A 27,793-nucleotide genomic window follows, 5' to 3' on the forward strand; every position below is an offset into this window, starting at 1 on the left:
AAATGTTATATAAAACAAAGCATTTTAATAAGTAATCTAATTCTTAAAAGAAAACAACATGTAATGAATTTGTGTAAGCTATAGGACTTTTAATTGAAAGAAAACAAACATATAAGATTTATAAAATTTCCAAAAAATTTATTTTGCTGCAAAAACATGCTAGTATGATAAGTCTGCCTGTAACTTAAACTTTTATGATAAAATTGAAAAAAATCATTAATTTTTGTCAGGAGAAAGATTTCCCTAATAAGGAACATATATATAGCAGATCAATTTTTTGTACAGGATGACAATAATTTAATTTTGCTCCAATTAAGGCTTCTTAATGGCTTTTCCCAGAAAACAGAGCTAACAGAAATTTTAAGACCATGATATTTTTTGTCATTTTAGTTCAAAATAACATTTTCTTGAGAAAAAAAATTCAACATGAAAATTGCAGCTCATATTGCTTTAAATTGCCAACATCTATCATGGCAAATATATATAAACAAGTTTACCTACATTCCAAATAAAAATACTTTTTCAAATGGAAGTTACAAAAATGTCCAACCAAATTTGATATTGACCATAACAGTTTAACTTTGAAAAAAAAAATAAAACTAGCACACAGGTAATTTGCAAATGGCAACATAAATCTAATCAATTGACAAATACATGGAAAAAATATAAATTACAATTCAAATATTTACGAATTCACTTTCAACATTTACAACATTCTGCTATTCTCTACAAAAATATTTTTTTTGAATAATGAAAGAAGTAACTGAAAATCTGAAGTATTTACCATCTATCTGCTTAAAAATTCTTTTCTAATTGTTACATGTAAATCCTTTTTAAAATTTACAACAGATGTACAATGTACAGTATTTTTTTAGAATCAACCTTATCATATCAATGTACAGTCATCTGTATTATCTAAGTACAAATTACAAATGTATTTACAATTTTTTCAATAAATTTATAAACAGCTGTTATTTATCATAGGCATCCATGAGAGCCATCTTACTAAATTCCTGCTTTTTTAAATTAAAAAAAAAGAATTTCTGTTTCTTGCCAATATGTCTTGGGTAAGCCAGGAGAAACTTGGTCATCTGATTATGAATGTAGAGTGGGGAAATGTTCTTGAAATTTACCTGAAACACATAACATAGCATGCTTGTAAATATTCCACACTCAAAAACATATACAGGTACTTTTGACCAAAGTTGATTTTCTGTCATGAAAGTCTAAATAAAATTCATCATTTTTAGTTGATGGAACAAATCATTTTACTTAAATGCATTCCCTTTTCACTTCTCTATATAAGCTTTGCATCTTTGTTAACTTATGGTAATAACTTTGGCAATTGGCAAACAAATTCCATACCACATCTCTGAGGTGATCGAAGTGTTAGCTAAAAGTAGGCAAAAACATGCATATATTTCGCTACACTCAACTGACACAAGACACCATTATAGTAAAACATTGTTTTTTCAACACAGATAATCTAAAGTTTTAAATTTAATACATTTTCTCATAAAGTAAACCAATCTGACAATCAGAAGGACAGACCTTCTAGTAAAATATGAGTACTTTTGGTCATCTTCTAGGATAACAACCTGGTCCAGCAGGGTCTTATATATCCAAGATATCTTGTCGAACTCATTTTTTTCTCTAATTTTCATCATGCAGTCCTCTGAGAAAAAAAAATAGAAAATCTAATTTTTTTACATTGAATCTGATTGCAAGTATCTGCGTAATCTTAACTGGAAATGTCTAAACATGAAAGCTAGAGGTTGAGACTTGGAAAGCCCTCTTTGCATATCCAACCAAGCCCAAATATCAATCGCTTTGGAATCACTGTTAGTAATTATTATAATAGGCATGCACAATGATTTTCATTAATAGAAAGACAGTATCATTCATGATTGACAATATTAAGAGTTCTCCACACCCCCAGAAAAAATTTGTAATACAAGTCCGATTTTTATATTTCTTCAAGATATGAAATTTAAGCATGCATTTGACTTCAAAATGATGGAAAAAGTGTTCAATTTTAGGGGAAAATCAACTTTTTAAAAATGTACGTGTATTGCTTTTCATAAAAACAAAAGCCCCTGCTATATTTGATCTCGGGACCTGTGGTTTAGGATTTTTTTTATTCATCTTATATGAGCTTTTGACTTAGCTTTACATAAACATCCATCTGTGATGTTTTTTTTTTTAGCTTTTATTGCATGTTACTTGCACACTAAGCCTAAAAAAAAAGTTGTGTGTTTAGGGTAATCCGACCTAACCTAAAAAATGCCCCGATCCTACCATTTTTAGACGTCTGATTTTATCTGAATGTGAATTTAATGTTATTTCTAATAAAAAAAACCTGTTTTTCAATATGACACAAACAAACATTCTTAGGAATCATGCAGAAAAAAAATATGATGAAATAAAAAAATATCTCTACCTATCTAACCTAGTTTTTTCATCAGTGTTACCCTAAACACACAATATTTTTTATAGGCCCTAATAGAAATGGAACTTATGAGACCATGTTTTATTTCAAAATCTTTTGAACAGGAACAGATTGATAATTTGCATTAAACTGAAAAGTTTTCCCATTTTCAAACACTCAAAAACATATATGGACCAAATATTTTCTCATTTTTAAATTTATGGACTACAGACTGATGCCAGTGTTTGCCCCACATGGAATAATATAGCTTTATAATAGGTATACTCTGTCCCGAGTTTTTGCTTCCACCACTTTTTGCTTGATATTTCAATAATAGTAAATACCTTTGAGCTCAAACTGCGTTCATCCACTAATATGAAAAATGTCCAGATTATCTGTTTTGAAACGCCCCTTCTACCGCTTCAGGTTTCAATACACATCCAAAAATTGAAAGTCTACGGAGATTTTGCATTGCATCAGCCATTAATAAGAATAAAAAATTGCACGATGTATTCCGAGTGTATTCCGAATGGATAAAAGATGTAAACATTTCCAATTATAAATCTCCGTAAGAAAATTGTTTTTGTTCCTGTGAAATTTTATGAGTGAAAAGGGATAATTGTTCAATGAAGATATCTTTGATATATTCCCTTTCATCGATTTCAATTGTATTTCTTTCACAGGTATGTGTATTTTTATAAAAAAAATCATCAAAAATTGATGGAAGCAATAACTTGGGACAGACTATAATACATAATTAACTATATGGCATTACGGCATGCTAGATTTCTTTTCTTGGTCATGTTCAATATAACTTTTGGCACAATTTTTCCAGGGTATTAATTCTCTAAAAGAATTCATACCCAATATGACTTCTATTAAAGGACACTTAACACTTATTCCAAGTACATGCATGCATGGCATGGGTTCTCCCGATTCAGGGTACTAGTTCTTCTCAAATGTAGGATTGGTAGCATAATAAAGTGATTTACATCTAAACCAATGTTTAACTTTGCATCCGTCTTCTCCAGGAAAATTATAAATGCATTTTAGTATTTCTATTGCTCTGTGTTACTCGTGTATATGGGGGGTGGGGTTGCACATTATCAAAAATATCAATTCCAATGAAATATCTGTTTATCAAAGTATCCAAATGATATTGACTAATCTACCCACCTACCATTACTGCTAAAGTCAATGTATTAGTTGACACCACATTGTATTCCGCCTGTCATGTCCATGTCCCAGCAAAGTGCCCCAATGCAACAATCAGTACGGCGGAAAAAACTTTTTTAACAACTGGATTTCGCGTGAAAATTGTGACTGTTGGTATACCAGTGTTTGCCAGAACCTTGCAAATGGTTCGACATTCATTGTCATACCGGGACGGCGCATGCATCGATCCATATGTCGCAAGTCCTGTAAAGCACATGTTCTCCTGTTTGTTGTTATTTTCTGCGCATGCGGTCGCAGAGACATTGAAAAAAATATATTACGTAAAATTCTTTAAAACTGCATTTATGAAATAAATTCTTATTTTAAAATCTTTCAATTGTCTGACATTGTGAGATCCTTTAAAAATTTTGGCTTATTTGCCGCTAATTACTGAATAATGACGAAAAGATATAAGCGGCAATAATGGGTACTCGACTTCCTGTTTATCGAAGGTCATGGACAGGGTTTATTTTTAGTCAAAAGTACGTCGTTTAAGATAGCTTTGAAATAAAAAACTCCACTAAGTTATATGAATGAACAATGCAGAAATTTGCATAGAAATTTTCACATGACAGCTATTATTAAGAGAGTGATATATAAAAAATGTGTATCGTTCGGCAATAATGGGTACTCGCACGTTAGACATGACTATTCCGATAGTATGTGTTTAAATATTGTTTTCATATGGGTTGAATAAGGATGGATAAAGTAAAAATTTAATTTATGATTAAAAATTGCACAATATTATATAAATCATTATATTTGTGCAACAGTTGTTCAATATTTAGGAAATTTGAAATAAAAGTATATGTTTTAAGTATTTAAATACTTGTTAAATTAAATTTTTGAATTGAATGAAAATTACTCCGGGATAAAAAGATCAATTGCAAAATGTGTTCTTCAAAATCTAAGTTATACAATATTTTCAATTTGCATATCTGTTCTTAGATTATTTATGTTGAACTCCTAACAAAATTGATTTATTTCTCTTTTTAATAGTTTATTTAGCTTTCTTCTTCATAGCATTTTTTAAACGTAATCGTATCATGCAGTAGTGCAAAATATTTTTGTCACTAGTTTATATTTGTTATCAATATCTACGAGCATGATTTGTACTTTTTGATCATGACATAAATTGTACACAATCAAATGAGTTTTTATTGCTCATTTAAACAAAATGAATCGTGAACAAAGAATTGCTTACATAAAAGACTGTTTTAGTTTCTCTGTTTAAGAATACAATATGTTAGTTACATGCCTTTCACAATACCAATTCATTACAATTCAGTTTTTCTCACGTTATTCAAAGTTAAACAAGAAACCAAATTTGGTAATATTATTAGTGAATATCAATAATGTACTTAAAAAGTATATATATACATTCTATAAAAAACAATTCATTGGTGAACAAACAGGAAAGAATATTATCACAATGAATATCAATGATGTAATTAAAAAGTATATATATACATTCTATAAAAAAAACAATTAATTAGTGAACAAACAGGAAAAATGTTATCACAATGTATGTTTTATAATGAACAATATAAGTTCATAACAATTTGACATTTATATGCAGTTGCCAAGATCTTCTTATAACATTAAGCTGTACAAATCTGATGATTTTTGTTGGTATTTTTTTTTTACCTTAAGTTGTTAAATTAGTTTGCAAACATTTAGTTTTTAGTTTATAAATACCCTTTATAAATACACATGCATAAATGACAAGTTTTGATTCCTCAGAAAAGAGTTTGATAGTGTCCTTGTTCTATCTCGGATAATTGTATTTGTTTATCCCCACTATAGAATAAAGGTACAGGTGATTGATACACGCTATATTTTCTTGACAAGGTGATTCTATAATTAACAAGAATAGGCATACAATTGAAAATGTGCTGGTCTCGTAAAAATTATTTGTACGCTTTTTTTCTGCCACTAAAAATAAAGTAAATTTTTACTTTTTGTTTCTTCATCTTGTAAAAACTAACATAGAAACTGTAATTGAAACCAATTAAAGCTGAACATTATCAATTATTTAAAACACAAAAATATGGCTATGAAACATTGATAATTTTTCGTCAAAGCAATAGTTTCAAGTTAGGTTTTAAAATGCTTACCTTTTTACAACACACACGGTGACACCTATTACAATACTAATAATGATCAAGAAGCCCGCTGATATCTTCAGGAGGGTGAAAGTGGAGAAAGTGAATTGCGGTTCTAAATCTTGCTCTAGAAAAAATAATTTCAAAAATTATATGATGATATGATTTTCACATTGACTTGGTTCAAGGTCATTAAACGCCATAAACCCAAAAGCTCTGTTTAGCCAAATAGGACTGAGTCGAGAGTATATACATATGATCTTTAAAAAAGCAATTTTGTGTGATTCGATATGACCTTTACTCCTGACTTACAAATATCATTCAAACTAACTGCATACAATTTTATCAAAGGCACCTTGTGAGTGAAGTGTGAACCAGATTAAAGAATGAGGAGAGAGGATATGCTCTGGACAAGGATTATTTATATAATTCTACTATGACCTTCACCATGACCTTAATAATCTTGAAAATTTGTTCAAGGTCACAACACATATTTACTCAAAAGCTCTTTTGATGTTAAGTATGTGCAAAAAATAATAGCTGGCTGTCACGGAAATGTAGAATGGAACGTGGAATAAGACAGGGTTGTCCAGTATCAGCCTTATTATTTTTATTCGTAATGGAAATATTGAATCTAAAAATACAGAATTGTGGAGATATAAAAGGGTTCAAAATTAGTTCGTTAGAAAAAGAAATTAAATGTATACAACATGCTGATGATAGTACATTTACATTGGAAGATCAATTATCATTGGAAAATGCGCTAAACATTTTTAAAAAATTTGGCAAAATGTCGGGCACAAATTTAAATATGACTAAAACGGACCTCTTAGAGAAAGATTAGATCGCCAAACACACGTATATCAAGTAACAATAAATAAAGATACTTTAAAATGCTTAGGTATATATGCTGGACTAAACAAAAATATATGTAACGAAAAAAATTGGATATGTAAATTAAAGGAATTTGAAAAGATACTGGATTCGTGGAGAAGTCGAAAGCTTACTATCTTCGGTAAATGTCAAATTGTAAACTCGATTATTCTATCAAAGATCATTTTCACTGCAACGGTTTTAGAAAATCCGGGAAATGATTACTTTAAAAAATTAAATAAACTAATTTTTTCATTTTTATGGGGCAATCGTGAACGCATCAAAAGGCACACATTAATTCGCGAGATAAAAGAGGGGGGTATAGGAATAATTGACCCAGAAATCAAAATTAAAGCTACTAAAGCAGCTTGGATTTCAAAACTTACACAAAATAGGAGTAATTTAAGTAAATTTTTAAATGCATGTTTAGCAAATCATAAGATGAAAATCGAATATATTCTAGAATCAAATGTAACAAACACTTCTGATTTTAATAGTCTGAAAGGACTTCCACAATTCTACAAAGAGGTATTTACTGCATTTAATGAATGCAAAACTCCAAAAAGCATTGATACTGTGGAAGAAATATTACGGCAGAATATTTGGTTTAACGTAAACTTTAAATACAAGGGAAAAGTTTTATATTTTCAGAACTGGTTCGAAAGCGGCTTTCATTATGTGAAAGACCTTGTGAATGATAATGGTTTTAAATCGCTCAATGAAATAGCTACTGTATTAAAATCGAAAAGAAATTATCTTTGTGAATATCTAACACTAAAAAACGTTTTTCACTCTAAAATACATAATGATACAAGCAGGAGGAGATATATAAATATCAAAAGTGAATTTCATTTTAAATTACAAGGAGAAATAAAAGATATCGGTAAAACGAAATCTGGCTTCTTCTATAAAATACTACTTGATGACAAATCCAAAAAACCTATCATGGAGAGTAAATGGAAAAATGAATTTAGCGACATAAACTCATTGTGTTGGCGAAAAATATATGATGAAAAAATTGTAAAAATTAATGATAAAAGCATTGCTGAATTTAATTTTAAATTATTGCACAATCTGTTGCCAAATAATCTATACCTTAGCAAATGGAATAAAAATATTGATAAATTTTGTACGTATTGTCGAGAAATTGAAAATACAAAACATATGGTTTTCGATTGTATACTTGTAAAAAACATCTGGAAAAAGGTTTCTGCTATACTTAAAATTAATATTGCTTGGAAACATCTTGTTTTGGGTTTCATTTATAATGGAAACCAAAGCAATGTAGTTTTAAACAATGTAATATCCTTCATTGCATGTAAAATTTTTAAATACAAAATGAAATTGATAGAAGACAATGTCACAAATGAAGGCCTAATTTTATTTTTAAGGTCATCGCTTGCAAGCTTTTTCCTTGTAAATCAGCAAGCACAAACTGTCAATTTTTATTACTGTATACTTAGAACTCTTTCTGAAATGCTGTAAATTGTAAAATATGAAATAGTAATAACAATAATGTTGTATTATTAATAATAGAATATAATGAACTAGAGGGCGACCTGGCTCTCGTACTTTTAGGCGGTATAGGACAAAAAGAACTGTGACTGTAGAAGCAAGTCCTACCGCATAGTACCGCATTTTATTTTTTATTTTTTCAATAAATCTTTACATAAGGAAAAAAAAATGATAAATTCGCACTATTAAGTTAGATATGTGTATGATCTACTATGATTATAATTATATTACTTCACTTTATTAACGTTACTTTGTAAAAATATAAATGTATAAGGTATCCTCATTATTTTTTTTTTGCTACATAGTTACCGATCCAGGGGGCCCCTGGCACCCCAGGTAAGGTATACAAAGAGGGCCTCTGCGGAGGTATTACCTCAAGCAATTTGTATGTAATTTCAAATAAAATCATTATTATAAAAAAAAAAAAAAAAAAAAAAAAGTATGTGCAAAATAGGGCTTAGTGGAAAGTATCTGAAACAGGGATTTTGTGTAGTCCTATATGACTTTGACCTACAAACTTCATTCAAGGTTATATTACTGCACATCCTTTGACCATAGACACTCTGGTGTGTGGGGCAGATTGGATCAAGGGGAGATGATATGTCATTGACATGGATTTTATATATAACTGTTGTAACCCTAACCTTAGACCTAAAACATGGTTCAAAATCACTGCACACCCGTAACTCAAAGGCATTCTGCAGGTAAAGTATGAGTCAGTTTGGGCCAAGGGTAGAGAAGATATGCTCCAGACAAGAAATACGGACGGACAGACTGATCACTATACAGTAGGCCCGCTTGGTATTATTGTGAATTTATTATTGTATTTTTTTTTTGGACGATTAAAATAGTTCAAAAGGTAGAGAAATATCAAGTAGAATGTTGTAAGGGAATTTTTTTTATACACAAGTGTTTGAGGCATATATCGTTATTGAAACACTGCCATCGAATTTGATAGTCGATTAACCTGAGACAGTCCGATTTTGAAGGATCGGTACTGTTACCACTGGTAAAGGTCTCATATTATGATCGCTAAGTGAACGCCTAGATCACAAATTTCGGACTGTCACAAATAATATTTTGACTGCTAGAACAAAGGAATGACATCACAGCAGTATTTAAATAGACTTTATTGAAATCTCCTTCTACACGTATGAATTATACAGATTATTTTTACTTTGCATACTTTATTTCATTTTACTTCTTGTAATTATTGTTTATTAAAATCTCGATGTTTGGAAATTTTGACACTGGGCCGTTCGTACTTTTTTCGACACTTTAATACAGTAAAATTTAAGTTTAATTTAAATGAAAACATTTGAAACCACTTTAATCAGATTTGGAATTCTATTATAAATATTTTGGCATACAATATGCATATAAAAACTCATTTAAAATGACAAAAAACGCGATCGTCCGCGAACTATTTGGACCGCCCTCGTATTTTTAGTCGCGGAAGCAAACTGAATAAAATGTTAATATGGCTGTTACATGTATGTTTCATCTCCCTGACTGAGAGCGTATATAATGATTTCAGCGCCAATATACACATGTTTCATACAAATAGACATCAGTATGAATTAAAATATAAGCATTGAATGCTTATTTTTGGATGTCGTCGGTCCTGTAACACACCAAGCGGTGCAGACAATTTGTTTGGTTTTATTGTGCAATTATTATTGTGATTTTTTTTTATTTTGGGACGATTAGAACTGTTCAAAATGTAGAGAAATATCAAATAGAATGATGTTAGGGAATTGTTTAATAATGTATGAGTTTTTCTATTTCAAATTCCGGCAACGGCTATTCTTGTATATTACACAGCTCTTTTTGTTGTTAATATCAAAATAAGTAAAATTGTATTAAGTTGCTTTATGCATCATTTGACATTTTTTACGATTCACTGGTATTAAAGGGACTTTGACACAATTTGACTTAAAATTTTCAAATTTAATTCTTTTCCATTTTCAAAGTTTAAACTGATAAATTTAGAAGTTCATTATGCTATGTCAAAATTTGAAAGTCAAATATCAAGTTATAAGCAATATACATGTACAGAGTTCATAATTCTTTGTTCTGTAAACAAAGATAGTTTATTGTCATTTTTATATATGTGTTGTATTGATGTAAGTTTCACTCAAATTCATCTTTCTTTTGTTGATAATAATATTAATGAAGATACTGAATTATTTTAAATTGTTTTTTACCTGTCATGTTGTCTAAGACATGATAATGCTCTACATTACATTTTTGTAAACAACTACATGTATAAGACTCGAGCTTTGTTTACGTAACAATCAATTCTTACCTCTGTACATCGCTTGTAACTTGACTTTAACATTCAATATTTTGATCAATCATTTAAAATGGACCAGTAAACCATTTTATACATAAAAAATAAAATTTGATCTCAAATCGTGTCCAAGTGCCTTTAAGTATCAATTAAGAATTATTGATATGCATTCCCTGCTTTTAACCTTTTTTACGATTCACTTGTATTAAGTATCATTTAGAATTGTTTATATTTATTTATTTCTTATTTAAATGTATTTCAGTCAATGCATTTTTAATACCTTTTTTAACAAAAAAGGAGGCGATGTAGAATCAAATAGTCACTTACTAGTGGACAATTGACTCAATGAGTAACATGTACTCAGTATCGGCAAAATTAATTGTAAGATGTGTCTATCTCTCGAGTAGTCAACCTTATAGTCGCTTGTGTAAATATTTAAGGACGACAGATCTTATTAACTTTTGGCAGATATATCGTGACCTAACCGAAGTGATTGTTACGAACATTGAATTCTCAATATTATATAACAATCACTAAAATTGAGTAAAAAATTGCTTGTGACGCAATATATAACTTATCTACGTTATCAATACAAACTCATTTCTTATTATGGATAACGATTATGGTAAAACCGATGATGATGCCTAGGGATTTTCGGATTAGAGCAATTTTTTTAATAAGAACAAACCATCTATCAAGAAAAAAGAAATACATTTTAGCAAAGCAAGGTCGCAGCATTTTTTGTATATAATTCAAATTTTTACAGTTTTAAAATCAATCGTCTTAAAGTCAAAAAGGGTAAGAAAAAAACATGTACCCATACACATGTTTTCAGGCAATAAGCATTTATATTTAGTTATCGTGCACGTGTCTCTATAATGTTTTCACCTTTTACTTATTAATAAAAAATTCAATTGTTTCCAAAAACCCTTTGACTACATGTAAAGAGAATCGCTTTGTAACGGATATTTTCCTCAAACAGTTCTGTATGAAAAAATATCAGACAATGTCGAGCCCCGTTATACGTTAGGGCCGAAAACTGTCTGATATTTTTTCATACAGAAGTGTTTGAGTCATATATCGTACTTGAAACACTGCCATCGAATGTCATTGTAGATTTACTTGATACAGTCCGATTTTGAAGGATCAGTACTGTAACTACTGGTAACGGTCTCTTATTAAGATCGGTAAGTGAACGCCTAGATCACAAATATTGGACTGTCATGAGTAAAATCTTTGACTGCTAGAACAAAGGAATGACATCACAGCAGTATTTTAATAGACTTTATTGTAGTCTCCTTCTACACGTATGAATTATAAAGATTATTTTTTACTTTGCTTACTTTATTTTGTTGTATATCGAAACTTAAGCAAAAATAAGGTAACAGATATCATCTATGACTAACTAACTTTCTGAACAATTGTCATGTAATTTACATGATTAAATAAAATATGAATCAATCGAGGTTTGCGAAGTGAACATTCTTTAAATCGAACAATCGTTGGGGTTTTTCTATGAATAAAGAAAGGGGCAAATACAGTTTTAGTACATTGCAGGCTTGGGGTAATGCTATTTGTAATAGTAATGCATTGCAATGCATTACATGTTTTCAAAGTAATGCTAGTAATGTGTAATGCCACAAATTTAGCATTACAAGTAATGCTAATGTAATACAATTGAAATTGTATTTGGTTAAAATTGTTTTAAAGAAGAAAAAGTCATTCTTGAGATAAAGATATTTTGGCTGTATGATTTTAAAAAATTTAAAATCCATTCTTAAATTGTCAATATAACTAGCTATAACAACACAATTTCATAACATTTTAAGAGTGTTGTTATTAAGAATTTTATATCATTTGAAAAATTTACTCCAATTAGTTGTGCATTCAATGAATTCTTTATTGTGAAGATTGTGTAAACAACACACAAAGTCCACAGGACAATCTAAGTAGTATCAAAACATTCTATTGTTTTAATACGTGCTTAACACCCTGATATCCGCCCCTCTCTTCACTCTATTCCATTAGGATAGAGAACAGACATTTAAACAACATTCGGAATATGAAGGAAGCGACATTGCAGGAAAAATACATAACCCGCGTTAGCGAGTTATGTTAATTTTTCCAGCAATGATCGCTACCTTCATAACCCGCATGAATCATCAAAGAAAGCATTTTATTGTTTATATTAACATCTTTCTTTAACTAATTAATAAATTGATTATGAAAAGTTAGTAAAATTCACTAAATAACTGTTAATGTACATAAGTACGTTAGCTAAAAGAAACAGCCGAATTGTCTCTTGTGAGACTTTGAGTCTGCCATCATCATGATTTTCGTGCAGTCCCTGAGTTAATTTACTAAGGTCGCTGTAAATTCAGACCAATCGATAAACAGGGCTTGTCAATTTCAGTCCTGACACTTTCAGCCGCTATAGATTTCGACCAATCGATAAATGGGGCGTGTAAATTTCAATATGGATGTTTCTATAGAGCTATGAATTGACTATTTTTTCGTAAGAAAAAGAGGAAATTATACATGGTAGATGTAAATATACTCCCTTAAAAGCAAAAAAAGAATGCAGTAAAAGAATGCACTGTCCAACCATGCTCTCTGAAAGCTTAAAAATAACTTCCAGTATTATAACCATTTGAAAATAATTTCTCTCTCTCTCTCTCTCTCTCTCTCTCTCTCTCTCTCTCTCTTGTATATTATGTACAATAGTTTGGACTGATAGAGAATACAAGATTCGTGTATTTTTTCTATTATTGTCTGGACACTTATATCTTAGATTTTCAAACCCGACCGGATGCAGTTCAAAAATGAAACCTTTGAAACTTCGCTGATCATGAAGCGCAACAGCAATCTTGTTCAAGTCATTAAATTTGAGCCTGATAGTAAACATGAACCTGTAAAAATGTTTTAGCGTGTTTTATATATAAAACATTCGCAAAAACGTTTTAATCAACAATTAAATTACTTTTTTCAAAGCTTATTGTTGACTTGTCACAAAGTATGGTAATGGTAATGCATTACTTTACTCATGTAATGGTAATGTAATGCATTACTTCAAGAGAATGAAGTAATGGTAATGGTAATTTAATGCCCAAATTCATGAAGTAATGATAATGTAATACATTACTTTACAATGTAATTTGCCCCAAGCCTGGTGCATTGTACTGACCATTGCAGCTATCACAACCGACTTACGCCGAATTATATAGGTTCAGCATGATCACTTCCTTCATTCAGTATGCTTACAAATAAGCAATGATAATAACAAAGAAAATTTCTTACCTTACATTTATATCATAAAAATATCGATATTATTTAACAAACAATACAAGACATGGTTTGTAAGCGGTCTATGCATTGTACTGTATATTGTTAAAGATTTATTCGGTAAAAGACCCTTATAATTAAGAATAAAAACGAGACCTCTTTTGCAAAAGTTACTGGATATACAATTGTAAAAGGAAACCAAAAGCAAAAATATTACCTAAACATCCAAATATGAAATTGCATTGTTGATTCATTTTGCATTCACATTCCTGTGAACATAACTCTCCATACCACCCATCTGGACAAGTTTCCGTACAATTTTCACCATATGAACCGTCTGGACATTCTACAAATTAAACAATATCAAATCAGAGTCATATATGACCTTGTATTTATTCTTCTCATATGTATGAATTGGATTTGAAGAAAATAGACTTACTCATACAAACACCGTTAACATCGTGATAATTATTACAGCAAACTTTTTCTCTGAAAAACAATAGAAATTGATACATATACTGGCGTGCGACCAGTTCTCGCCGAGTACCATTTCTCGCCAGTACATTGTGACGTCATTTTTTGTCTATAATTCTATGTGTTGATAAAAGTACGTCACAATGTACTGACGAGAAATGGTACTCGATGAGAACTGGTCGCACGCCAGGAGGATTTATAAATCTAAGCGATAAAGATATTGACTCTCACATATGTTGTCATTGTAAAAAGAATAAATGAATATATTCTTCGTTAGATTTCTACTCCTGAGAAAACACCAAAAAATATAAATCAAAATCTTTAAGTTCAAATAAAATAAATAGACTTACGGTTCTGGAAAACTACAATCTCCAATTTTTGCTTGTGCATTGATGCCAAAATTCAAAATCGGCAATATTAGCAAATCAAAAATCAAAAGATTAATAAAACAAACGCTTGTCAACATATCGCTTCAAGTGATTAATTATACATGTATAATATATTGGTACACTGTAATTTATTGGCATAAATACGGAAATAAATACTCAAATTAAGGAAGGATTTTGAAATTTTTACATAAATACTTTTTAAAAATATCAATTATTAGGGAGGTTAGGTTGTCAACAAATTGATAACTAGTGAGATAAATCCGTAAATGCCAGCGAAAAAACGTGACTCACTTAAGGTTAAAGGTTGATGTGGCCGTGTATCGTGTAGAACAAGAAATAAGGGAAAGTTATTCTAGAGCTAGGCAGTAAAATGATCTTTTAAAAGGACAAACAGAATTTTTAAAAATCAAAAAGAGAATAAAACAAAACTTAAGGATTATGTTTACTCAGGGGCAAAAAAATCCACTAATAGGAACGAAAAAACTACTTATTGTTCATTGTAGCCCAACTATTGTAGTGCTATTTTTCACTTTCAAATAACTAGGTCAATGACCTACTTTTTCTGCAAGCGATCTCTAAATGTTGTTTGAAAAAATTGTCAAAATTGGTCAAAATTGTCCACCATTTTCAAGGTTTTCTTTATTTTTTAATTATTAGAAATGATAAAACAATTTGTAGATTGGGAAATTATAAAATACGAATAGCTTTACTAATTTTATATTTGAATGAATCGTTTTAAGCTCATATCTTAAGTGTAATTTAGTCCGAATTTCCTCTATCAATTTCTAAAATTGACTAATAGGATCTCCAAACCATCGATTGCCTAAAACTGTTTTTATTGTCTGTATTATGTTGTCATTAACATTATATAAGGTCAATTATCAAAATTGTATCAAAAAAGATATTTTATCTTAAATTGATTTTATGTATTTTAAAGATTTTTCCAATCGCGTGCCACCCAGTGATATAAATTTAAATACGTGTAAATACAACCATAAAATATGTAAAATGATATGAAAAAACACATACAAACTTAACTTTTGCAATCACATTGCAACAAAAAGTGTTTAAGAGAAAATAAGAAAATGAAAAAATTAGTCCGAATTTCCTGTTTCAATTTTAATCTACCTTTGTCGGAGCATATCTTCCTCAAATAAACAAATCATGGATATCAATATCGATATTTGTTAATAACGTTGTTATTTTGTGTTTTTAAAACAACTTTGGACTTTGTAAAACTATATTTTTAAATCTCAAACCCTGAGTAAACGTAATCCTTAAATAATAAAATGTTTACTTTTGGCGATTCAAGCGTTAAAATCTATCAAATAAATTGAAGCAGCGATGCTAGCTTGGTGTTTATGTTTACTGAATTATGTAATGAAAAGTTATCAAAAATTCTGAATCATTATTACTGTCGTTCAGAGCGATTAACAAAAGGAACAGCTGACTTCTTACATGTATACGTTAAGGTTACAACGGTAACTACAACAACTTGAAACTACTTGAAAGTCTGATATTACTCAGTTCGCGAGGAAGTCTGTGCATTCCAGGCTCGTACAATTTAGCATGGGGGAGGGGTGCAATTTTGATAAATACAGATATACAGATCGCTCATCGTTTCAAATGTTAGGCATTTGCTTCCTTTGTCTCCACTGTGCTACAGCCGGGTTTTTATTGACCCGATGTTTAAAATTAGAATTCAAATTTTATGGAGTTTGATTGAACATCCGTTATTCTGGATAATTAAATATATCCATTACAAAGGAATGTTGTTATTGAGAATAAATACATGTAAATTATATCTTTTAATATACTCTGCAATTTTTCCGGATTTTTTTTATCAAACAGAGGGAACAGCTGACTTCTTACGTGCATATGTTAAGGTTACAACGGTAAACTAATTACTTTAAAGTCTGAGATTATTCCGTTCGCGAGGTAGTCTGTGCATTCCAGGTAAGTACAATGTAGCATGGGGGAGGGGGGGGGGGTTGATATATACAGATATACAGATCGCTCGTCGTTTCAAATGTGAGGCATTTGCTTCCTTTGTCTCCACTGCGCTACGGCCGTGTTTTTATTGGACTAATTTTTAAATTTAGAATTGAGATCTTATCAATCAAGTATGGTGTTTGATTGAACATCCGCTATCATGGATAATCAAATATATCCATCACAAATAAATGATCAAGAATAAATACATGTAAATGATATCTTTTAATATACTATGCAATTTTTCCGGATTTTTTTTATCTATACATCATAACTTGATACTTTATTTTTCCCCATATATGCGTCCTTGGCCTCCTTGGCCGTATGCAGACGAAAATTGAGCAGCGGAAAAACTAATTTCAATCAGGAAGGTAATGTAGAAATTTGATTTAATTTAAGCTTCGAAATTACGAAATAAAACATGCAATCAATTTTTCGTCAATGTAGTTTCATTTCGTTTGTTAATTTTTTTAGCAACAATACTTGAGCACGTGTAGGCAAATTAAATTTTATTTTAGGTTTACAAAGTTTTCGTAAGGACAATTGCAAAAGACTGAGCACTGGAATGCTGAGAGTGAGATCGTCTCGGAAATCCAAACAAAGTCTCTTTCCGCAAGTCCTGCACGAAGCAAACATGCCACAGACTAACCACGAATAGCAGGCCCAACGCTGGCCACAGACCAAGCTTTGACGTCAAATGTCCTCAATAAAAAAATCCTAGCAGTACCCCTATTTATAATGTCTGTGGAATGTCCGCTCGCCGCATGCCGCACAGATGTCTGTTTCAAAGTATCAACTCTGTCAACAGCGAGGAATCAGTTAGTCCACATCACTTCTGGTGGTCAACACGGTACGTATATAAATCCTATTGTTACAATGATGTAGCATTACATCTGATCTTGGTACATGTACTAATGATGCCATGACAACACAAAAATTACTATATTTGGTATTGTCAAATATCTGCTCTCAGAAATAACCAATATTTGAATAGTATGGTATCGAAATGAAATCTTTATCTAAGCATTGATTCATTATTATTTTTTTTAAATACAATTTCATAGGTGCAGCGGCGTATGCATAAAAATTGAGTAACGCGCGTTAGCGTGTTATAAAAATTTTCTGCACACACCGCTGCGGTTATGAGACTATTTTTTTTCAAAAAATAATGATTTAATGCTTATATTTACATTTATTTTAACCTCTTGCCTTGTCTGCAAATGTGATTTATACATGTACCTTTTTAGGTATCCGATCCATATTAGCACCAAATTTTACCAACCTTGAATATCCATCATGTATTTGATACTTTGATATTTATTTAAACAATTTAAGAGTAGAAAAAGATTCACCGAGAGAAATTTTCATAAATTTTATCAACTAAGCTGTAATTAATTAATGAAGATTACATTAAGGTCTATGGAGACAAGCACATTTTTTAAGATAAAAAGGCAACTACTTGGAATATCAAAAAATGCTTTGGTGGAAAGATGTATTTTATCATTAGAAATACAAAAACTGTTAAAAATAAATTTTATACCGTGTAGATTTTTTTTAGAATTAATTTTTATAGAATAAGAGCAAAGGGCGATAACCCTTCAAAAAAAAGAAATAGGTCCTTAATTAGGATACATTCCACACTTGCATATTGATACTTAAATAGGAAAATTATGTTTAAGTATACTGAGTATTAAGCCTATACATATCTGTTATGCACCCAGATTCATTGAATCTGAGGCTATTATGGATCGGATACCTGAAATTAAATATATTAAATATTATCCTAAGGGTAAGTTCATATAATTGTAAATGCCACAAACATGATTATGAGCTTTGATTTTCGCGTGTGACGTTGCATTTTACAGCATTCAATGTTTTTGTCGTCATAATAAACTCGCTATTATAACATTTCAATACCCTGTGTGTGTTACAGCATCATCACTGCTGTAGCTTTACGGACACTTTACATGCAACAAATATGTGGAATGTAAATTTAAAACATTATAGAGGATGTCTATCACATTAATCTTAATAATTGTCATCATTGTCAGCTGTTCATCTTTGACGTCACAGAAATCCCCCCAATTTTGCAAGCAAATTAAAATATTCACATTTTTCCTTTATATTTTGTCTTTGACAGTATAGAGCACTGGTCTGATTTTTATATATGTTTCTGTACTTATAATTATACACATATTAAAGAATGGTACATAAGCAGGCATGCGCTTGATGTTTCCTAGTCGAAAAACCGTCGCAAAACATCCATATTAAGCTCCAAAACATTAATTTATCAAAATAACCTGTTTTACGTCGCTACAGTTGTAGCGAGCGCAGCAAGAATTGTACATACGTACCTTGCATCAATGTCAGTTTAGAATGAAAAGAGAGAGAGAGAGAGAGAGGGAGAGAGAGAGAGAGAGATAAAGTGAATGAGAGAGAGAGAGAATGAGAGAGAAATATCAAAATTCTTAGACTTGCCTACCCCTAAAACAGCTCCTTGCTTTTGGAGAGAATTGACAAGTCTGTGAAGTGTAATTTGCGTTAAATTTGGTCAAAAGTGTAGGCTATAAATACAGTAATAATTTTTTTTTGTACCTTGTTGCTATCTGACTTTTATTTTTTTTTCCATGTGTGGAATAGTGTTATTTTTAATTTGTTTTTATTAAAATGATTAAATATCAAATTTAACTATTAATTTCTACAATTCGCGTATTTGAATATCCGTGATGTTTTTATTTTTTACTTTTTTTATTCATTAAAAAAATATAATACTTTTGGTTTTTATTTTACTTATTTATATAAGTCCTGAGGGTAGTTTATAGATCCATGTTTTTCATTGGTTGAGAGGGTTCCCCGCGAAGTTCTTTGCGCTGATCAGTGAGAGAGCAGTAGTTTTTAAGCCAGTGAAGAGGTCAAGTTTGTTCCTGAGATACTTTGACTATTTGACTTTTTTATTTATTAATCACGAAAGACTTCAAGACATCGACTGAAAGTTGACCATTTTCTTACTAATTCTTTATTTTCCATTAATTAATCTGTTTCTTACTTTTAATGTAATTTTAATGCAATATACTGAGTTTCACTTAATAATTATCAAATCAAGCTCTGATTGAATCAAAGAAGATGTATTTGAAGGTTTTTATATCAGTCTTGTATGTTTATTAATAGGGTAATCTGTCGCTCAGCATTCGCCCATTAATCGGGTATTGTACCAAATTGGAACCCTGATCCATAATAAGGTATACATGTTTAGAAATATATATTATATATTATACATAAGAGCTGTATTACTCATATGATTATTATTTATAAATGTGTATGTGAACTTATCAATGTTCAAGTCTTATATATATAAATACGTGTAAATATCACTTTGATGTACGGGGAATAACTTTTATGTTTCTTTTGCATTTACTCGGTATATATTGTTAACTGTATTGTTAACTGAAGTGTATACTTCTTTGAAAATATCATTGTATTAATGTTAAATGTTTAGTGTTATAATGAATGCTTAAATGCCATTGTTAACCTTTTTAAAGGGTTCATAATGAAATAATAATAAATATAGAGAACCGTGGCGTTTGTGTTGATATCATACAAAGAAAAAGCTACTACACATGATTATTTCTTCTTTTTCTTTTTTAATTATTTATTTTTGCATTTTCATTACATCTGTGCCTCCGGTCCTGGTTTGTAGCTACATGTAGCTATATATATATATATATATATATATATATATATATATATATATATAGAGAGAGAGAGAGAGAGAGAGAGAGAGAGAGAGAGAGAGAGATAAAATCTCTCTATCAACCCCCATCCCCCCCAAAAAGAAAATTAAAAACCTACTTATCTGAAGCATATATCCACATTTAGTTTTGTTCCGGGAAATATAGGGCCAGATAACTGTGACGTCATACGTTAAAATCTCTCATCATTTGCCATATGTTTAAGTATATCGACTAAATACGAAGGAATGGAAGCATATACCAAATCTCTTGGTTCCAAAGCTTGTTCGGTACTCAAAACGTGTCTTTAAACCTCAAGGAACCATAAATTACGAGTTAAATGTCAGCCATCTTTGGCAGAGCACCACGGGGGAGAACATTAGAGACCATTATTGGATGTAGACAAAAAAAATTCTTGATGAATCTGAAAGTTTAGCTTGTTCTGGTGCTTAGGGCTCACTTAGCTTGCTGTGACAATCTTCATGACGTCATTTTTACAACATGATGTCACTGGGGTTATCAAGTTTAACATACTTGTTATCTACATAATTTCAACTATCTTCAAACAACTTTAAATCTTTCTTTAGAAACATTCATGACATTGTAGTCCTTTAGAAAATGTGAATACATTGACAGATATGCAGGTATTGCATTGAGATTCAACAGTTAAAACTCAGCAACTTTATGTATTAGTATATGTTTGAATTAAGATTACAAACAAATCAAAAGAAAAAAAATGGCTTCCTTTTCCGGATGGACAGATGCTTACTTTATTAATGCTGATATATAGCAAGTCCAGGGTATAATCAATGCAAGTATGTTAGTTCCGTAAGACAAGGTGCATCACGCTCCACAAGATTGGAGTGGAGGGACTATGATAAACAGTTTCGGTTAAGAAGGGTAAAGAACAATTTGATTAATTAGGAAACAATAAGTGCAGAATTGTGGTTAATATATGAAGGTCAAGTATCCGTGCCTGAACGGAAGTCTGCTTCTAACTTGCACCAGCACACACGCTGTTATGATGTTAATTTGAGGGGTTCCTATCTCAAAAGACACTGTTGATTTTTACATACATGTCTTAAATGTGGTTAAAACCACCCCTCCATTACCTGTTCCAACTATCAATCCAGCCATCAAAATGTTAGCCAACAAGGCAATGTCAATCCTCATACATGTATGACTAGATTTTCAAGGCCATTTCGTCAATAATGATCTGGGTGTGTTGGGATTTAGCTTACCATCCAATCAATTTTTATGCAACTATTTTTCATTCATGAGCAAGTTCATTATCTTTGCAACTAGGGCTTACCGGCGTGTAAGACAATCACATGTCGCATTTGTGGGCTTATGCCAGGTGTCTTTTAACAATATCATTTCATAGGCCTGTCAAGAGAAATCCATAGTGATCTTCAGCTGTGGTTAAAATGCAATGAGTTCAATGAAACTTCAAATTATCATATTTACATTGGAAATCCGATGAATACAGGGACAGTAGGATGTTCGGTAATTTTGGAACATCTTGGTCTTGTTTATGTTGGCCTGTGGCTGGAACATGGACAAAAGAAATAACTTTCTTGGAATTTGTCCCTATAGTATTAAGATTTTGTTTGTGGTTCATCTGACAGGTTGCAAAATAAGAAATTCATGCTCCATGCTGACAATCTATGCTAGCTTTGGTAGAAATTTTGGAATCAAAAGGCTTTAGAATTAAAAGGGTAATGTCATTCATGAGAGAATTTAACAATCAGATTAAGGCAGTTCACTTAGGTAGATAAAGAAACGAGATTGCAATGGGACAGATTCAGGTAGTTTGCACCATAGGCGGATTGCCATCCTTATCTAGACTTCAGTACCTACTCAATTTTGGAGCCTCTTAAAAACCATGTCAATCGTGTAATCGACACAATTCTCTAAAGCAACACAAAGATTGCTTATGACAAAGCCAATAATGTTTTTTAAAGTAAGTTGCCGCCACTTTGCTCCCTTCCACCTACCCACCCCACCCCCTCCCCCACCCCCTCCCCCACCTCCCCCCCCCCCTGGTAGATCACAATCATTTTTCTAGTCATTTTTAGACTAAAAAGTGTAAAGTTCTGGAGTTATCTTTCTTTTCACATTGCACTACTCATAAGTTCTTATCTAAGCAACTTGGGATACCAAGGCGTTTAGAACACTTCGAAATAAATTATAGAATACTTTTTTGAACATTTAACTAAAAAGGGATAATGGGGCTGTCGAAAAGCCTTTACTTTTTGTTGAAGACAAAAAAGTTCTAGTTATTATTGTTATCAATCTCTATAAGCATGATTTGTACTTTCATAATGTACTTTATCAAATGATTTTTTATTCTTTATTAAAAAAGATGAATATATATATATATATATATATATATATATATATATATATATATATATATATATATATATATATATATATATATATATATATATATATATATATATATATATAAAATGTTTTAGTTTCTATGTTTAAAAATACAATATGGTAGATGCATGTCTTTCACACTACAAATTCAATACAATTTATATTTTTTTCTCACGTTATTCAAATTTAAACATGAAACCAAATTTGGTAATATTATTCCAGATTATCAATAATGTAATTAAAAAGTATATATATACATTCAATAAAAATGAATAAATAGTGAACAAACAGGAAAAAAAATATTACGATATATGTTTTATAATATATAATATGAGTTCATAACAACTTGACATTTACATGCAATTGCAATGATCTACTTTTAACATTAAGATGTACAAATCTAATGGTTGTTGATGGTATTTTTTACACTAAGTTGCCAAATTAGTTTGCAAAAATTAAGTTTATGTAAACATGTATAAATGAAAAGCTTTTGATTCATCAGAAAAGAGTTTGGTAGTGTTCTTGTTCTATCTCTGATAATTGAATTTGTTTATCCCCACTATTGAGTGCAGGTACAGGTTATTGATACACGCTATAGTTTCTTTACAAGTTGTTTCTATAATAAACAAAAATAGGCATACAATTGAAAAGTACTGATCTTGGAAAAAATCTTTGTACGCTTTTCTCTTCTTCTCAAGTAAATCTTTACTTTTTGTTTCTTGGTCTTATAAAAACTAACATAAGACTGTAATTGAAACCGATTAAAGATTAACATTATAAATTATTTAAAACACAAAAATTGTGGCTATGAAACATTGATAACTTTACGTCAAAGAAATAATTAAAAGTTACCGTTTTTAGTATTTTAGGATAAAAATGCTTACCTTTTAACAACACACACGGTGACACCTATTACAATACTAATAATGATCAATAAGCCCGCTAATATCATCAGGAGTGTAAAAGTGGTGAATGTGAATTGCAGTTCTAAATCTTGCTCTAGAAAAAATAATTCCATAAATCAAAACATTTGGCGGCCTTCTTGTTAAAAGGAACCTGTTTATGCAATATTACAACCCTAAAATGAAATTTATTGAAACTAATATGATTTTTTTTTATCTCAAAAAGGCATCCTAATCACCTCTATATATACTTTTATGTGTGTTTGACATTGATTTTGTGTTGACGCTAGCAATTTTAAATTCAATTTTCGTTTGATAGAGACTTTAATATTTTTTCCATTACAATTACTTTCCTCACACTTGATAGTTTTGAAGAACTACTATCTGAATAAATTTTTTACCCGTTTTAATTTCTTGCAATATTTCAATTAACAATTCTAGTTAAGATAGATTATTTCTTCAATCTTAAGAATTTGATTTAGCTAGGTACATGTAACATTGAGATGATGACGATCTCAAATGAACCCTTTTTCAATGTATTTTGCTTTGACCTATAACTTAGAAATTTTCAGCTGACATTGAACTTTTAATTTAATCTTAAGGCCTTAAACTGATTAAAAATAGATCTGCTATGACTTTCACATTGACTTTGTTCAAGGTCACTCCACGCCATAAACCAAAATACTTTGTTTAGCCAAATAGGGCCGAGTCGAGAGTATATCCATGATTTTTAAAAAAGATTTTTTGTGTGATTTGATATGACATTTACTCTTGACTTACAAATATCATTCAAAGTCACGGTATACACTTTGATCAAAGGCACCATGTGAGTAAAGTGTGAACCAGATTGAAGCAATGGGAGATAGGATACGGTATGGAAAATGATTGTAGTTGAAGGTCACTACACACATTTACTCAAAAGATCTGTTTTTGGTAAGAATGTGCCGAATAGAGTTTAGTGGAAAGTATCTGAAAAAAGGATTTTGTGTAGTTCTATATGACCTTTACCTACAAACTTCATTCAAGGTTACTGCACATCATTTGACCATAGACACTCTGTGACTGAAGTATAAGCCAGATTCAATCTAGGGGAGATGATATGCCATGGACAAGTATTTTATAATAATCTCTGTTGGAACCCTAATCTCAAACCTAATACATGGTTCCAAATCACTACAGACCCTTAACTCAAAGGCATTCTGCGGGTGAAGTATGAGTAGTTTTGGCCAAGGGTAGAGAAGATATGCTCCAGAAAGACGGGCGGACAGACGGACGGATAGACTGATCACTATATAGGGCGCCCGCATAAAGGGCCCTAATCAAGCATTTGTATTTCGTTTAATGGATTTTTGAGATGGTTCACGGTTTGTTATTGTCATTTTGTCATTACAAAGAACATATACGTCGTCTAGCGGTGTAACCACTATCGACAGAAAATAATGGTATTTTTCTTTTCATACAAATGTGAGGTTTTATCTTTTATACTTAAAAATTTGGGTTATGTAAGACATTGTTATTACTGAATTCGTCAATATGTATGTAATGTCGATTTTTTTAACTCAAAAATAAAAATTAAATAACAGAAATACCTATACATCCAAAGATACGATCGCACTTTTGATTCCTTTTGCATTGACATTTCAGTGAGCATGATTTACCATACATATTGTCCGGACACCTTGCCACACAGTTTGTGCTATTTGTACCATTGAGACATTCTACAATAAAATTCACAAAAATCTGAAGGTTTTGAGACAATTATTTTTTTTTCATTTTCTCTTTAATAAGAATGTGTACCATTACGCTGTAACAAAACAGGAACTCAATTAAATTTGATAAAATGTACTTGTCTAAGATTACATAAACTGGCAGGCGACCAGTTCTCGCCGAGTACCATTTCTCACCAGTACATTGTGACGTCATTTTATCAACACAAAAAATTATAGTTGAAAAATGACGTAACAATGTACTGGCGAGAAATGGTACTCGGCGAGAACTGGTCGCACGCTAGTAATGATGAATTCTTTCACTTCTTAAACATGCATTTTAACACAATATTTCCTGGTGAATCGAAATTCTGTAAACTGTTAGACATAAAAATGCAAGGCATTGGAAAAAAAAGAAAACAATACCCAAACATCCAAACAATAAATTGCATCGTTGATTTATTTTGCAATCACATCGCTGTGAACACAATTCGCCATACGTCCCATCTGGACAATTTTCCGTACAATTTTCACCAAATGTACCAATTGGACATTCTACAAATTAAGAAATTTCAAATGAATGTCTTATATCACATTCGAAATATTTCTTTTATAGATATGGGTATATGATTTTAATTCTTAGAAATCAACATACTCATACAAACACCGTTAACTTCGTGATAATTAGAACAGCAAACTTTTTTTCTGAAAAAGAAAAGAGAAGTCCCCGGTTTATAATTCAGTGTAGTTATTGACTGCCACATATAGTGACATACAGTAAAAAGGACACATGCATATAAACATATTTCCCCTTTCCATTCCTGTGTTTAAAATCTATAGGCTATTTATAATCGTAATTATTATTTTATGTCATTATCAGGTTTATGCTTGATGCACAGAGCAACCGAAGTAACTTGTTTTTTTTAATTGCAGTGTTTGAACAGTCTCTGAATTTATTTTGAATTCATACAATTCGGAATAAAAGTGTGTGCAATTAACAATCATTCCGCCTATTATTAATTTTAATTACCATTATTATTATTATTTATTATTATTATTATTATTATTATTAGAATATGCTTAATCATTTAAAATTGGAGACTGGCAATTATGAAAGTTATTATGAAATACTGTTTAGTTTGTAAGAAATGATGTCCGGCATGTTTTTACCTTGAAATGAATATATTTCATGCAGGATTGTTTGATTTTTTTTATTTTTAAATAAATTTTATCATTGCAAGTTTGATAAATTTGATTGTAGCATTTTTTCACTCTAATGACAACTTGATTGTCCATGGTATACTAGTATTACTGAAGCCTGCACAGGTCTTTTAATAGGAAGTTTTAATTTTATGTATCATTGGACAAATCAACATGTGTTTCTTCAGGTCAACCTTGAAGAATTGGGTTTATTGGAAATATGCACAATATTCATCATTCAAATAGAGAGTGCGACCTTTTTTTATTCTCTCAATAACATTTATTTAGAAATTCAACAAAGCTATGCATGACATAGGACGCTTCTTATTCACAATCTCATTAGATGTTCGATCAAAGATGGTTACAACAAGCCAGCAACAAGCCAATGTCATTTAAGAATCTGTCTTCAGGATTCTACACTGTGTCTTTTTCATAGGATATAGCATAGGATTACCTGTTACATGTAGCAACACTCCACCTTGCGGTCTTTCTTGTATTCTTTGGATTAACGGAATCAAAAGCTTCATCTATTTCAGCAACTTCCACTAAACAACACTTTTGCTCTGATATATTTGCTATTACTCAACCTCTAGACCAGAGTAAATATATCCCATAACATTGTAACTGTTTATCTAATTACACCTACTACCAATCAAACCATAAAAAGTTTATTTATTCAGTTAAAAAAGACCATGCGACAATATAATGTTTGTTTCCGCACAGCGCGTCCTCAATAAGCCGTGTATCAACCCTTACAAATAATATATCAATGATCATTTATTAAAAAACATGTTGATAAACAATCAATAATAAATTACATCTTCAACTTAGTGATTTTGTTCTTGCTTTATATATCAGTGTAGTAACAGCAAACACAATAACCTTAAGCATTTGTCACGCAAAAAGGTGGGCATTGAGTTTTGGTGCTGATAAAATATGATAAGACTTACGTTCCTGGAGATGTACAATTCCCATTTACTGCTTCCACAATGTTGCATAATTTCAAAATCAGCAAAAGGAAAATCCAAACCTCTAGAAAACAATTGATTGTCAACATACCGATTCCATAGAATGATTTTTTTAGTGTTAATTTTTCTTGGTATAAATTAGGAAACATATACGTTGAATAAGGAAGGATACTGACAATGTTACATTCATTATTTTAAGGTTTAGAGATAAAAAAAAATTAGATATAAAGGGATTCTAGATGGTTAAAAAATTACTTTTAAGATCTAAATTAATAATTTTTAGATAATTTTGAACCGGAAACTATTTCCTTGTGAAAAAAGAAATCCGATTGCTT

General features: G+C 30.7%; 1 protein-coding gene across 4 annotated transcripts; it reads right to left on the minus strand.

Moving 5' to 3' along the window:
* Positions 1–107: 107 nt before the first annotated feature.
* On the minus strand, positions 108–27,561 carry LOC105332092 (cell death abnormality protein 1). 4 transcript variants are annotated; one of them, XM_066069328.1, is made up of 8 exons: positions 27,441–27,561; positions 25,946–25,995; positions 25,717–25,845; positions 25,174–25,302; positions 5,761–5,875; positions 1,552–1,675; positions 1,273–1,393; positions 108–1,133 (listed from the first exon to the last, which is right to left on the minus strand). In XM_066069328.1, exons 1-6 carry the CDS (start codon positions 27,545–27,547, stop codon positions 1,654–1,656), a joined length of 552 nt encoding a protein of 183 aa, XP_065925400.1. In that variant the 5' UTR covers positions 27,548–27,561; the 3' UTR covers positions 108–1,133; positions 1,273–1,393; positions 1,552–1,653. The 4 variants fall into 4 exon arrangements, with proteins under 4 accessions (XP_065925400.1, XP_065925401.1, XP_065925403.1 ...); XM_066069329.1 differs by lacking the exon at positions 1,273–1,393; XM_066069331.1 differs by lacking the exons at positions 25,174–25,302; positions 25,717–25,845; positions 25,946–25,995; positions 27,441–27,561 and adding exons at positions 13,929–14,057; positions 14,151–14,200; positions 14,536–16,277 and having other exon boundaries at positions 109–1,133.
* Positions 27,562–27,793: the final 232 nt, after the last annotated feature.

Source organism: Magallana gigas, chromosome 8 (genome assembly GCF_963853765.1).
Source record: "Magallana gigas chromosome 8, xbMagGiga1.1, whole genome shotgun sequence".
Lineage (NCBI taxonomy): Eukaryota > Metazoa > Mollusca > Bivalvia > Ostreida > Ostreidae > Magallana > Magallana gigas.

Coding starts and splice junctions, on each gene's coding strand:
- LOC105332092 (XM_066069327.1), bottom strand. CDS start 27,547: ATGTTGACAATCAATTGTTTTCTAGAGGTTTGGATTTTCCTTTTGCTG. Junction 25,846..25,945: donor AGTTAACGGTGTTTGTATGA/GTATGTTGATTT, acceptor CTTAATTTGTAG/AATGTCCAATTGGTACATTT. Junction 5,501..5,760: donor ACCGTGTGTGTTGTAAAAAG/GTAAGCATTTTA, acceptor TGTTAATTATAG/AATCACCTTGTCAAGAAAAT.